This window comes from Danio rerio, chromosome 7, assembly GCF_052040795.2.
Source record: "Danio rerio strain M-AB ecotype USA chromosome 7, GRCz13ab, whole genome shotgun sequence".
In the NCBI taxonomy this organism is placed as follows: Eukaryota; Metazoa; Chordata; class Actinopteri; order Cypriniformes; family Danionidae; genus Danio; species Danio rerio.
The window spans coordinates 2,392,279-2,407,395 of NC_141027.1; the positions used below are offsets into that span (position 1 = coordinate 2,392,279).

The 15,117-nt window shown below is 34.9% G+C and overlaps 1 protein-coding gene across 2 annotated transcripts in view; it reads right to left on the reverse strand.

Moving 5' to 3' along the window:
• Positions 1–2,307: 2,307 nt before the first annotated feature.
• The window catches only part of LOC137496256 (uncharacterized), a 33,962-nt gene continuing 21,152 nt past the window's right edge, over positions 2,308–15,117 (reverse strand). For both annotated transcript variants that reach the window (XM_087260431.1, XM_087260432.1), the window contains exons 6-9: positions 14,975–15,114; positions 7,737–7,816; positions 4,073–4,169; positions 2,308–3,813 (exon numbers count right to left, since the gene is read on the reverse strand). In XM_087260431.1, coding sequence (XP_087116557.1) covers positions 3,788–3,813; positions 4,073–4,169; positions 7,737–7,816; positions 14,975–15,114 — 343 coding nt within the window. In that variant the 3' untranslated portion in view covers positions 2,308–3,787. The remainder of the gene's footprint in view (positions 3,814–4,072; positions 4,170–7,736; positions 7,817–14,974; positions 15,115–15,117) is intronic.

Consider the following 15,117-nt stretch of genomic DNA (forward strand, 5'->3'; position numbering starts at 1 on the left):
GAATCAGCCCGCGACGCCGCGAGTAGGTTATGCGCAGCGGCCCGGAGCTGGCGCGATTGAATATATAAAACCCTCATATTTGTTAACGTTATTACATCCATTTGTGTTGATATGACAGCAAACGCATGCTGAGAAGTTCGGGGGGCGTGGTTGATTTTACATAAAGCGTTTGATTGGAAGCTCGACTCCGCTCATTTTCGCGGCTCCTCCTCTGGCTCCATCAGACAGTCCTTCTGCGCATGTCAAGGCTCCAATTTCAGCAGTCTTTTGCGACAGTTTGTGCCCGTCAAGCAGGCATTTTGCCCTCAAGGCGTTCAATGGAAAAAGGGGCTGTCGCGTCGTCCATATTTTTTACAGTCATTGGTCTATAAATATACACACTAGATGTCGCATAGGCTATTGCTGTCTATTAGAAGGAATGTGCAATAGAGCCGCCATATTGGTACAGGCTAGCCCTCTCTTGAAATAAAAGTGAAACCTAGGTGCAGTGGTGAGCCATAGATCTATATACAGTAAATACAGTTGAGGTTAGAATTATTTGCCCCCCTGTGAAACTTTTTTTCTTTTTCAAATATTTCTCAAATGATGCTTAACAGATTCAGGAATTTTTCACAGTATTTCCAATAATATTTTTTCTTCTGGAGAAAGTCTTATTTGTTTTATTTTGGCTGGGATAAAAGGATTTTTTTTAAAACATCATTTAAAGCTCAATATTATTAGCCCCTTTAGGCAATTTTTTTTCTAGAGTCTACAGAACAAACCATCGTAATACAATAACTTGCCTAATTACCCTAACCTGCCTAGTTACCCTAAATTAACCTAGTTAAGCCTTTAAAGGGCCATGAAATACCCTTGTTTCAGCAGTGTGTTTTCACACCTCTACTTTGGAAAAAGCCAGAAAAGTGGACATGTCAAGCTTTGTTTAGGGAGGAGTGTCGGAGGAGCAAAAGAGGGATGGTGTCGGAGTGTCTATTTGACAACGTGCTGAGTTTCAGAGTCAAAACACACACACACAGGGGAGAAAGTGGCTGTGTTTACATGGACATCTGTAGTCGAATTATTTGCAAAATTATTAAATGGTGGACTTTAACTGCAGTTTGGCTCTTTCATTCAGGGAATTCATTCATGCCCCTCGTGACAAACGAGATATTTGATTGGAGGAACTGCTGTAAGTGTGTATTTTTCATGCAATGTTTGATACCGCATGGAATGAGAGAAAAAAATAAACTCTGAATTTCTTTGTAACTTCTTTGCACTCGGCAGGTAAGCCGCGTGTGTTATTCCGGTCACAAAATGCGGTAAAAATCCTACACGCCGGTAATTTTTGGTTATGGTGCTAACATGTTTACACTCAGTGCAATAGTTAGCTCGCTACAAACAAACTGAATAAACAAAGAGCACTGGTCGCTCACTTACCAAATCTGTAGAGACAGGACAATCACCAGCAACTAGAGCCGCGTCTTTATTAAGAGGAGACGAGCAGCGAATCCGGATCTCCATTTGCAGAAGAGAATAGCTCTCGGGTAAACAATGTTCCTAGAAACGTAAGTTATTGTTGTCGAGCGTCGCATACACTATTAATCCACACGTGAGTCCAGCTGCGCTCTCACAGAGAGAAAATGAAAACAAAACTTGACTTCAGCAAATTATGAAAGCAACATTTCACGCTTGTTTTGCCAACACAACGTGGCGTCTCTGTCGTCTAAACACTGTGACAGTAATGAATATTAATGAAGTTGTACAATAGAGTGCGCTGATTGGTTTGAACCAAGCCTTACTCATGCATTAATGCAGCACACTGTAAAACGTAATACAGGACGCCCCGGTACAGACGTCCAGTCAACACGCTGGAACACACGCTAAGATCTCATGTCCGTGACACAGCTTCAAAAATGTGTTTCAAACCGGAAGTACTAATTTGCTCGAAATAACGCAAAAACAACCAATTTTCACTTTTTAGTGAGATATATGTGTCCTAATAGTGTTTTTAGCAGTGTGGGACACATATTGACCTTATTCTAAAATGCGGAAGTGCGCCTGTTTTCGCGATTGTCTTAGAACTTCCGTTTCAGTCGCCTATGGGAGAAATGACAAGGAATAATAAACGGCAAAAAACGGTCAAACTACTTGCTCTACAAACAAATGTTTGCATGACTATACAGACCAAGTAGAATAATATAACAAGGAAATATCAGTTTGCAACATCAAACAGTGAAACGACCAGTTTTTAATGTCTAAAAATGAATGGAAGTAAATGAGACCGTGTCACGTTAGCGTGATCAAAACAGGAACAAAAACAAAAAGGTGCGGACCCAAGTGCAGATATTTATTTAAAGTGAAATAACGAGGTGATCAAAATACAAAGTAACACACAATTGACAAAACCAGAAACTAAAACAGAGACAAGGCTCAGAAACAATAACACTATAACTAAAACTAGACTTAGGCAAAATTACAAAAACACGATCAGGAACAAACAACTATGAATACAAGACTTACTGGATACTCGGACAAGGAAGACAATGTAGACAAACGACGCGATGACAAACTGTGGTGAAATGGTTGTATAAATAGTCCAGATAATCAAAGACAACACAAAACAGATGTGATGACAGGTCAGTGTAGGTGTTCCGGTGTGTGCGCGGGGCATGTATGGAAATGTAGTTCTTTTCCTGGGACGCTGTAGTGCCTATAAAGTCCTAGTGCACTACAGCGCCCTCAGGTGGTCACTGACGGATGTGACAGACCGGAAGTCTCGAGCCAAAAAGATTCAAATGGCAGCGCCCGCTCGTCTGCGGAGAATAAGGTCAATACAACTGTCAGCAGCTTAAATAATGTGTTTTGGTGTTTTGTTACCCTATAAATGTCACTTTAAGCTGTATAGAAGTGTCTTCAAGAATATCTAGTCTAATATTATTTACTGTCATCATGACAAAGAGAAAATAAATCAGTTATTAGCGATGAGTTATTAAAACTATTATGATTAGAAATGTGTTGAAGAAATCTGCTCTCCGTTAAACAGAAATTGGGCAAAAATTAAACAGGTGGGCGATTATAGCATTCATTACTAAACACATTTTATTATTTTTTTTTTACATTTATCACCTTTTTGAAGATCATTTCCAAAATTAGTCATAAAAAATCTCATTACAGTCCGCAAAATCAACTCTGTTAAAAAACTAATTCACATTTTATTTAAGCATTACATGCATCATGTGCAGTCACTTGAGGCTCTGAAACAATATGTATTTTTAAATTAACAGGGTTTTTATTTTGTGTGATTTCTTTCATTGCCGAAAAACAGACAAATGACAAGCATTTTTTCATCGAAACGCACATTTTCAACTATCATTGTTTGTATGCTTTAGAAGAGCCATACACTTCCAGACAGCACCTTTAATGAGCTAATTCACATTACATCACTGAAAAAAAATATGCAGAGATGATTCCTTGGATTTACTCAATTTTTTTTATGTTAAGTGGTTGTAAACTATTTATTTGTGTTGAATTTAAACAAACAAATTAAGTTAAACATTATTAAACTTAATTTGTTTGTTTAAATTCAACACAAATAATTTGTTTGCAACAGTTCTGCATGCAACACTTTTTTTCAGTGTAGATAAAAGTTTAGACTCACTGTGAATCATTACAACACTACTAAAACCTGACTGTGTGAGACGGCTGCATGTTATAATTTCTGCTTCAAAAAGTCAAATAATCCAAATACCACAAGAGCTGGGAAATAGTTTATCGATCATCACAGCAGGTCCAGCGTTCAGCGTTTCCTTCATCTCTTTGTTTGAGCGCACTGAGCTGTGAATAAAACATTCATTGCATCAGATGTCATTTACATTTCATAAATATATACTCTATGTTCATGTTAAAAATATAGTTCACCTAATGAAAATACCATGCCACATTACTGCGTGGCATTTGAGGAAGAGTTTTAGTTTCCCAGATAAAACCCAAAAGACTGAGATCGTGGCCAGTAGCTCACATCACGAGAGTAAATGATAAGTGAATTGAAATGTTTGGAGTGAAATATCTCTTTAATGTTTCAGTTCACGCTGACCTTGCACAGATTTCTTCCGCATCACTTCCTGTTTGGGTTGTTGTGTCCAGCGCAGCGCCACATCAGAAAAGCCTCTTTGCGTCAGAGCAGATTCCAGCTGAAATTACAGATGTGTTGAAGAGCATGAATGCACGGGGAACCTCACCCGGGCCGGACACGGAAAGGATTGACAGATTGACGGCTCTTTCTCGATTCTGTGGGTGGTGGTGCATGGCCGTTTGTAGTTGGTGGAGCGATTTGTCTGGTTGATTCCGATAACGAACGAGACTCTGGCATGCTAACTAGTTACGCGGCCCCGCGCGGTCTGCGTCTGCAACTTCTTAGAGGGACAAGTGGCATTCAGCCACGCGAGACCGATTGTTATTGAGTAATTGTAATTGTGATTATTGAAGTAGTAGTTCATGTAGTAGTAGATGTCATTGGTATAGTAGTAGCAGAAGTAGTAATGGTGTGGTTGTTACAGTAGTAGTCGTTGTTGGTGTAGTAACATCAGTAGTAGATGTTGTGGATGTAGATGTAGTAGAAGTGATTGTGGTAGTAGTAGTAGTAGTAGTAGACGTTGTTGTATTAGTTGTAGCAAACGCTATAGTAGTATCAGTAGTGTTAGTCGTTGTAGAAGTAACAGTATTAGTAGACATTGTAGTATTAATAGTCGTGGTTGTGGCTGTAGTAGCAGCAGTAGTAGTTGTAATATAAGTAACTTTCTGTAGTAGTAGTTGGTGTAACACTTGTGATTTATTATTATTATTGTCAGTTATTTACTGTCAGTTAATTACTGTTGTCCTTTCTTTCTTTTTACTTTCATTTTTACAATCATACATTACTAAGCATTGTTGTTACTCCCTACATCTGACTGGTTTCTTTCTATATGTTTTATCTATATCTGTGACACTTGCTTCATTTATTGACTGTTATTGTTCCTTATGTATGTACTCTGACCTGTCCACCAAGTTACCTTTACATGCATACACACACGCACACACTCACGCACATACCAGTACCTGACTATATTGTTGTTGTTTTTGTTTTTTTTTGTTTTGTTGTTTTGTTATTTGTTGATGTTTTCTTGTATTTGTATGATTTTTGCATATTCTAATTAAAAAAAAAAAAAAAAAAAGAAGAGCATGGATGCAATCACTGGTGAATGTTTGTGTGTAGGAAAAGTGAAAATATATCTGTAAGCTGCCACTGTATCTCTCAAAAGACTCATTTAATTGAACAATGATTCAACCTACAACAGGCGTGTCCAAACTACGGCCCGCGGGCCATCTGCGGCCCGCAATCAGTTTTGTGGCGGCCCGCGAGGCTTTTTATAAATATCAATAGAATCTGGCCCCCTATACAAAAATGTATAGTATATAGTTATATAGTTATTTATTCAATATGGTATAGTATTTTCAATATATATTTCAATATATTCAACATATATAGTTATTTATTCAATAAATAACCACCGGGTGTCGCTATTACATGCATTCAATTAAGCAGCAGTTCTTGTTATGATCTATCTATCTATCTATCTATCTATCTGTCTGTCTGTCTGTCTGTCTGTCTGTCTGTCTGTCTATCTATCTACACACAGTTGAAGTCTGAATTATTAGCCCCTCTTTGATTTATTTCTTCTTTTTTAAATATTTCCCAAATGATGTTTAACAGAGCAAGGACATTTTTACAGTATGTCTGATAATATTTTTTTCTTTTGGACAAAGACTTTTGTTTTATTTTGGCTAGAATAAAAAGCGGTTTAAATTTTTTTATGAACCATTTTAAGGTCAAAATTATTAGCCCCTTAAGTCTTCAGAACAAACCATTGTTATACAATAACTTGCCTAATTACCTTAACTTGACTAGTTAACTTGATTAACCTAGTTAAGCCTTTAAATGTCACTTTAAGCTGTATAGAAGTGTCTTAAAAATATCTAGTCAAATATTATTTACTGTCATCATGACAAAGATAAAATAAATCAGTTATTAGAGATGAGTTACTAAAACTAATATGTTTAGAAATGTGTGGAAAAAAATCTTCTCTCCGTTAAACAGAAATTGGGGAAAAAATAAACGGGCTAATAATTTAGGGGGGCTAACAATTCTGACTTCAACTATATATATATATATATATATATATATATATATATATATATATATATATATATATATATATATATATATATATATATATATATATATATATATGTGTGTGTGCGTGTCTGTGTGATGTATGTAAAATTTGGCCCGCGACAACGTTTGTTTTTTTGCATCTGGCCCTCGGCCCAAAAAGTTTGGACACCCCTGACCTACAAGATCTTCATCAGGACACAGCCATATCACCCTGCAGCCCAAGACCAGTTACTCACTGAAGCTAAGCAGGGCTGAGCCTGGTCAGTACCTGGATGGGAGACCACATGGGAACACTAGGTTGCTGTTGGAAGTGGTGTTAGTGAGGCCAGCAGGGGGCGCTCAACATGCGGTCTGTGTGAGTCTTAATACCCCAGTATAGTGAAGGGGACTCTATACTGTCAGTGATCGCCGTCTTTCGGATGAGGTGTTAAATTGTGCTAATCATCCCCATCCACTGAATTGGCTCTATCACAGTCTCTCCACTCCACCTATAGATGGTGTGTGGTGAAGCACTGGCGCTGTTGTCCTTCGGCTGCTGTCGCATCATCCAAGTGTATGCAACACACTGGTGGTAGTGTGCAGAGACGCCTCTCATGACTGTAAAGCGCTTTGGGTGTATGGCCATACACACTACATTACATTACACACAGGAAATGCAACAGAACTCTAGATATAGGCTGCGTCTGAAATCACCTACTACTAGAGTAGGAACTACATTTGAATTTGAATCTACAGGGTGGGCCATTTATATGGATACACCTTAATAAACTGGGAATGGTTGGTGATATTCACGTCCTGTTTGTGGCACATTTGTATATGTGAGGGGCAAACTTTTCAAGATGGGTGGTGACCATGGTAGCCATTTTGAAGTCGGCCATCTTGGATCCAACTTTTGTTTTTTAAATAGGAAGAGGGTCATGTGACACATCAAACTTATTGGGATTTTCACGAGAAAACCAATGGTGTGCTTGGTTTTAACGTAACTTTATTTTGTCATGAGTTATTTACAAGTTTCTGACCACTTCTAAAATGTGTTTAATGTGCTGCCCATTGTGTTGGATTGTCAATGCAAGCCTCTTCTCCCACTCTTCACACACTTTTAGCAACACCTCAGGAGAAATGCCAGCACAGGCTTCCAGTATCTGTAGTTTCAGTTGCTGCACATCTTGTATGAAAATACTAACTCAACTTCTACTCAAGTCACTTTTTGATAGAGCACTTGTACTTTTCCTTAAGTCTGGGTCTCCAGTTACTTTATACATCTCTGGATTTGAGTTGGGGGGGTCCCTTATTATGGTGGGCATATCCCTTATTATGGTGGGCATATCCCATATTTTAACATCCCAATGTTGACAGGTATGAGTTTGACTATATCTTGGGTTCTCGTGTGTTTCCTGTGTGATCTGATGAAGACCTTGTAGATTGAAATGTTGTCCAATTATCAACTTTTTTCTATTGTGTTTGGCCTAATCAATGACCTGCCTTTAAGATTTTGTTAGATGTGCACATGCTGATGTTTTTCTTTCTGAGTGTTTGCGTGTCTCACCTGCGTCAGGAGCCGGACTTCAGAAAGACTAACGCTGGAGTTGAGTTTCAGCTTCACCGACGAATGCTTCAAACAAGGACCTACAAACACAGAAGATTGTTTCAGCACAGTTCTAATCATAATAGTGTTAATAACTCATCTCTAATACCTGGTTTATTTTATCTTTGTCATAATGTCAGTAAATAATATTAGACTAGATATTCTTCAAGACACTTCTATACAGCTTAAAGTGACATTTAAAGGCTTCACTAGGGTAATTAGGGTAACTAGGCAGGTTAGGGTAATTAGGCAAGTTATTAAATACCGATGGTTTGTTCTGTAGACTATCAAAAAAAAAAAAATTTGCTTAAAGGGGCTAATAATTTTGTCCCAAAAATGGTTTTGAAAAAAATGTAAAACTGCTCTTATTCTAGCTGAAGCAAAACAAATCAGACTTTCTCCAGAAGAAAAAATATTATCAGACATACTGTGAACATTTCCTGAATCTGTTCAACATCATTTGGGAAATATTTAAAAAAGAAAAAAATCAAAAAGGGGCTAATAATTCTGACTTCAACTGTATATATAGTTGTAGAGCTGTTTCAAAGCCAGAGCCTATTCATAATTATTTCTTTATCTTTTTACAACCAAAGCACCGGTTCTGTACCAAGAACAGTGGTTCTTACTGTAAGTACTGTAGCACCATAACATTGCTGAGCTAGAAATAAGAACCGTTTGCTACAGGAGCTGAGGGTGAGGTTACCATGGCCAATGAGATGAGCAGAAACGTTTAAATGGCATTGAAAAACAATGTTAAATACATTATTATAAACTACAGCATGCTTTACACATATTCCTTACTCGCATGTAATCTTTGTCTATAAAAACTATGAGATGTTGTACAGACACGTTATTCTTACTTGTGATCTTTTTCTAGATAAACTACACTACCTGACAAAAGTCTTGTCGACTATCCAAGTTTTAGGAACAACAAATAATAACTTGACTGCTAGTTGATGATTTGGTCTCAGAAGTGGCTTCTATGAAAGGCAAAGGCCTCTAGATGACGCTTATTTGAGCACAATAAAATATGATCATGCCATGATTTTGAATGATTCATTAGGACAGAAATAATGTACAGTATAGAATATAAAGTCCTGCTGCAGTGGAGACAGAATGAATATTGTGTCTGACTCCATCATGAGCTTGGAGGACTGCATCTATACATCTCTGACATGACTCTGATCACTGATTAATAAAGTCATCTGGAATGAAGAAGAAAGCCTTCTTGCAGGACTCCCAGAGTTCATCAAGAGTCTTTGTGTTCATCTTCAACGCCTCCTCCTTCATCAGCTCAATAATGTTCATGTCTGGTGACTGGGCTGGCCAATCCTGGAGCAGCTTGACCTTCTTTGCTCTCAGGAGCTTTGATGTGGAGGCTGAAGTATGAGCAGGAGCGCTATCCTGCTGGATAATTGTCCCTCTCCTGTGGTTTGTAATGTAATGGGCTGCACAGGTGTCTTGATACCTCAGGCTGTTGATGTTGCAGATCTCTCTCACGTCCCCAAACTGAATGAACACCAAACCATGATTTCTCCTTCACCAAACTTAACTGATGTCTGTTGGAATCTTGGGTCTATGTGGCTTCCAGTAGGTCTTCTGCACCATTTGTGATGATTGAGATGCAGATCAACAAATGATTGATGGGAAAAACGTTTTCCAAATGATCAACTTATAAAGTCAAGATCAAGTCAAGTTATTATTTGTTGCTCTTACAACTGGGAAGGTAGTGTGCTGCATGCTTTATAGACACTTTATACTTGCTTGTAATATTTGTCTATATAAACCACAGCAAGTTGCATTAACACAGTAATCTTGCTAGTAATATTTGTCTATATAAAATACAGAGTGCTAAATTATTTTTGCTTGTATTCTTTCTCTATTTAAACTGTGGCACACTGAACAAACATGTTATTCCAACTTGTAATCTTTGTCTTTATAAACTACAGTATGTTACACAAACACGTTATTCTCTTGTATTCTTTGATTATATAAAAATATATTGAACTGCACAAACCACTTTTTTGCTTGCAATATTTGTCTATATAAACTGTGGTGCACTGCAATATACACATTATTTGTACATATATATTAAAATATTTGTCTATATACACTATAGCATGTTGTATGAACACAATATTCTCGCTTGTAATCTTTGTCTATATACACTATAGCATGTTGTATGAACACATTATTCTCGCTTGTAATCTTTGTCTATATACACTATAGCATGTTGTATGAACACATTATTCTCGCTTGTAATCTTTGTCTATATAAACTATGGCATGTTGTATAAACACATTATTCTTGCTTGTAATCTTTGTCTATATACACTATAGCATGTTGTATGAACATTATTCTCGCTTGTAATCTTTGTCTATATAAACTATGGCATGTTGTATGAACATATTTTTTGCTTGTAATCTTTGTCTATATAAACTATGGCATGTTGTATGAACACATTATTCTTGCTTGTAATCTTTGTCTATATAAACTATGGCATGTTGTATGAACACATTATTCTCACTTGTAATCTTTGTCTATATAAACTGTGGCATGTTGAACATTATTCTTGCTTGTAATCTTTGTCTATATACACTATAGCATGTTGTATGAACACATTATTCTCGCTTGTAATCTTTGTCTATATACACTATAGCATGTTGTATGAACACATTATTCTTGCTTGTAATCTTTGTCTATATACACTATAGCATGTTGTATGAACACATTATTCTCGCTTGTAATCTTTGTCTATATACACTATAGCATGTTGTATGAACACATTATTCTCACTTGTAATCTTTGTCTATATACACTATAGCATGTTGTATGAACACATTATTCTCACTTGTAATCTTTGTCTATATACACTATAGCATGTTGTATGAACACATTATTCTCACTTGTAATCTTTGTCTATATACACTATAGCATGTTGTATGAACACATTATTCTCGCTTGTAATCTTTGTCTATATACACTATAGCATGTTGTATGAACACATTATTCTTGCTTGTAATCTTTGTCTATATACACTATAGCATGTTGTATGAACACATTATTCTCGCTTGTAATCTTTGTCTATATACACTATAGCATGTTGTATGAACACATTATTCTCACTTGTAATCTTTGTCTATATACACTATAGCATGTTGTATGAACACATTATTCTCACTTGTAATCTTTGTCTATATACACTATAGCATGTTGTATGAACACATTATTCTTGCTTATAATCTTTGTCTATATACACTATAGCATGTTGTATGAACACATTATTCTTGCTTGTAATCTTTGTCTATATACACTATAGCATGTTGTATGAACACATTATTCTTGCTTGTAATCTTTGTCAAGATAAACTATGGCATGTTGTATGAACATATTATTTTTTGCTTGTAATCTTTGTCTATATAAACTATGGCATGTTGTATGAACACATTATTCTTGCTTGTAATCTTTGTCTATATACACTATAGCATGTTGTATGAACACATTATTCTCGCTTGTAATCTTTGTCTATATACACTATAGCATGTTGTATGAACACATTATTCTTGCTTATAATCTTTGTCTATATACACTATTGCATGTTGTATGAACACATTATTCTCGCTTGTAATCTTTGTCTATATACACTATAGCATGTTGTATGAACACATTATTCTCACTTGTAATCTTTGTCTATATACACTATAGCATGTTGTATGAGCACATTATTCTCACTTGTAATCTTTGTCTATATAAACTGTGGCATGTTGAACATTATTCTTGCTTGTAATCTTTGTCTATATACACTATAGCATGTTGTATGAACACATTATTCTCGCTTGTAATCTTTGTCTATATAAACTATGGCATGTTGTATGAACACATTATTCTCACTTGTAATCTTTGTCTATATACACTATAGCATGTTGTATGAACATTATTCTCGCTTGTAATCTTTGTCTATATACACTATAGCATGTTGTATGAACACATTATTCTTGCTTGTAATCTTTGTCTATATAAACTATGGCATAATGTATGAACACATTATTCTCGCTTGTAATCTTTGTCTATATAAACTATAGCATGTTGTATGAACAGATTATTCTCGCTTGTAATCTTTGTCTATATACACTATAGCATGTTGTATGAACACATTATTCTTGCTTATAATCTTTGTCTATATATACTATAGCATGTTGTATGAACACATTATTCTTGCTTGTAATCTTTGTCTATATACACTATAGCATGTTGTATGAACACATTATTCTCGCTTGTAATCTTTGTCTATATAAACTATGGCATGTTGTATGAACACATTATTCTCACTTGTAATCTTTGTCTATATACACTATAGCATGTTGTATGAACATTATTCTCGCTTGTAATCTTTGTCTATATACACTATAGCATGTTGTATGAACACATTATTCTTGCTTGTAATCTTTGTCTATATAAACTATGGCATAATGTATGAACACATTATTCTCGCTTGTAATCTTTGTCTATATAAACTATAGCATGTTGTATGAACACATTATTCTCGCTTGTAATCTTTGTCTATATACACTATAGCATGTTGTATGAACACATTATTCTTGCTTATAATCTTTGTCTATATATACTATAGCATGTTGTATGAACACATTATTCTTGCTTGTAATCTTTGTCTATATACACTATAGCATGTTGTATGAACATATTATTTTTTGCTTGTAATCTTTGTCTATATAAACTATGGCATGTTGTATGAACACATTATTCTTGCTTGTAATCTTTGTCTATATACACTATAGCATGTTGTATGAACACATTATTCTTGCTTATAATCTTTGTCTATATAAACTATGGCATGTTTTATGAACACATTATTCTTGCTTGTAATCTTTGTCTATATACACTATAGCATGTTGTATGAACACATTATTCTTGCTTATAATCTTTGTCTATATACACTATAGCATGTTGTATGAACACATTATTCTTGCTTATAATCTTTGTCTATATACACTATAGCATGTTGTATGAACACATTATTCTCGCTTGTAATCTTTGTCTAAATACACTATAGCATGTTGTATGAACACATTATTCTCGCTTATAATCTTTGTCTATATACACTATAGCATGTTGTATGAACACATTATTTTTGCTTATAATCTTTGTCTATATACACTATTGCATGTTGTATGAACACATTATTCTCGCTTGTAATCTTTGTCTATATAAACTATGGCATGTTGTATGAACATATTATTTTTTGCTTGTAATCTTTGTCTATATAAACTATGGCATGTTGTATGAACACATTATTCTTGCTTGTAATCTTTGTCTATATACACTATAGCATGTTGTATGAACACATTATTCTTGCTTATAATCTTTGTCTATATAAACTATGGCATGTTTTATGAACACATTATTCTTGCTTGTAATCTTTGTCTATATACACTATAGCATGTTGTATGAACACATTATTCTTGCTTATAATCTTTGTCTATATACACTATAGCATGTTGTATGAACACATTATTCTTGCTTATAATCTTTGTCTATATACACTATAGCATGTTGTATGAACACATTATTCTCGCTTGTAATCTTTGTCTATATACACTATAGCATGTTGTATGAACACATTATTCTCGCTTATAATCTTTGTCTATATACACTATAGCATGTTGTATGAACACATTATTCTTGCTTATAATCTTTGTCTATATACACTATTGCATGTTGTATGAACACATTATTCTTGCTTGTAATCTTTGTCTATATAAACTATGGCATGTTGTATGAACATATTATTTTTTGCTTGTAATCTTTGTCTATATAAACTATGGCATGTTGTATGAACACATTATTCTTGCTTGTAATCTTTGTCTATATACACTATAGCATGTTGTATGAACATTATTCTCACTTGTAATCTTTGTCTATATACACTATAGCATGTTGTATGAACATATTATTCTTGCTTGTAATCTTTGTCTATATAAACTATGGCATAATGTATGAACACATTATTCTCGCTTGTAATCTTTGTCTATATAAACTATAGCATGTTGTATGAACACATTATTCTCGCTTGTAATCTTTGTCTATATACACTATAGCATGTTGTATGAACACATTATTCTTGCTTATAATCTTTGTCTATATACACTATAGCATGTTGTATGAACACATTATTCTTGCTTGTAATCTTTGTCTATATACACTATAGCATGTTGTATGAACACATTCTTGCTTATAATCTTTGTCTATATACACTATTGCATGTTGTATGAACACATTATTCTTGCTTGTAATCTTTGTCTATATAAACTATGGCATAATGTATGAACAAATTATTCTCGCTTGTAATCTTTGTCTATATAAACTATAGCATGTTGTATGAACACATTATTCTCGCTTGTAATCTTTGTCTATATAAACTATGGCATGTTGTATGAACACATTATTCTCGCTTGTAATCTTTGTCTATATACACTATAGCATGTTGTATGAACACATTATTCTTGCTTGTAATCTTTGTCTATATACACTATAGCATGTTGTATGAACACATTATTCTTGCTTGTAATCTTTGTCTATATACACTATAGCATGTTGTATGAACACATTATTCCTGCTTATAATCTTTGTCTACATACACTATTGCATGTTGTATGAACACATTATTCTCGCTTGTAATCTTTGTCTATATAAACTATGTCATGTTGTATGAACACATTATTCTCGCTTGTAATCTTTGTCTATATACACTATGGCATGTTGTATGAACACATTATTCTCGCTTGTAATCCTTGTCTATATAAACTGTGGCATGTTGTATGAACACATTATTCTCGCTTGTAATCCTTGTCTACATACACTGTGGCATGTTGTATGAACACATTATTCTCGCTTGTAATCCTTGTCTATATACACTATGGCATGTTGTATGAACACATTATTCTCGCTTGTAATCTTTGTCTATATAAACTATGGCATCTTGTATGAAGATGTTATTCCAACTTGTAATCTTTCGCTATATAAACTATGAACATGTTATTCATGCTGGTAATATCTGCATATATAAGTTACACCATGTTGGACAATCACAATATTCTTTCTTGTTATTCGTTTCAATAAACTGTATTTGAACTAATAAATTCAAAGCTAGTTTTCCCAGAGTGCCATTTGTTTGATCACACCTTGTCCATAGACCTCCACTTCACACAGAGTGAGAAACTTTGTGTCTCCACGAATCAACAGACTCACATATCGACCCTCCATATTGTTACAGGCGAAGGTGGCAGAAACTCCAGCAGGAATACTGGAAATCACAGCACATCTG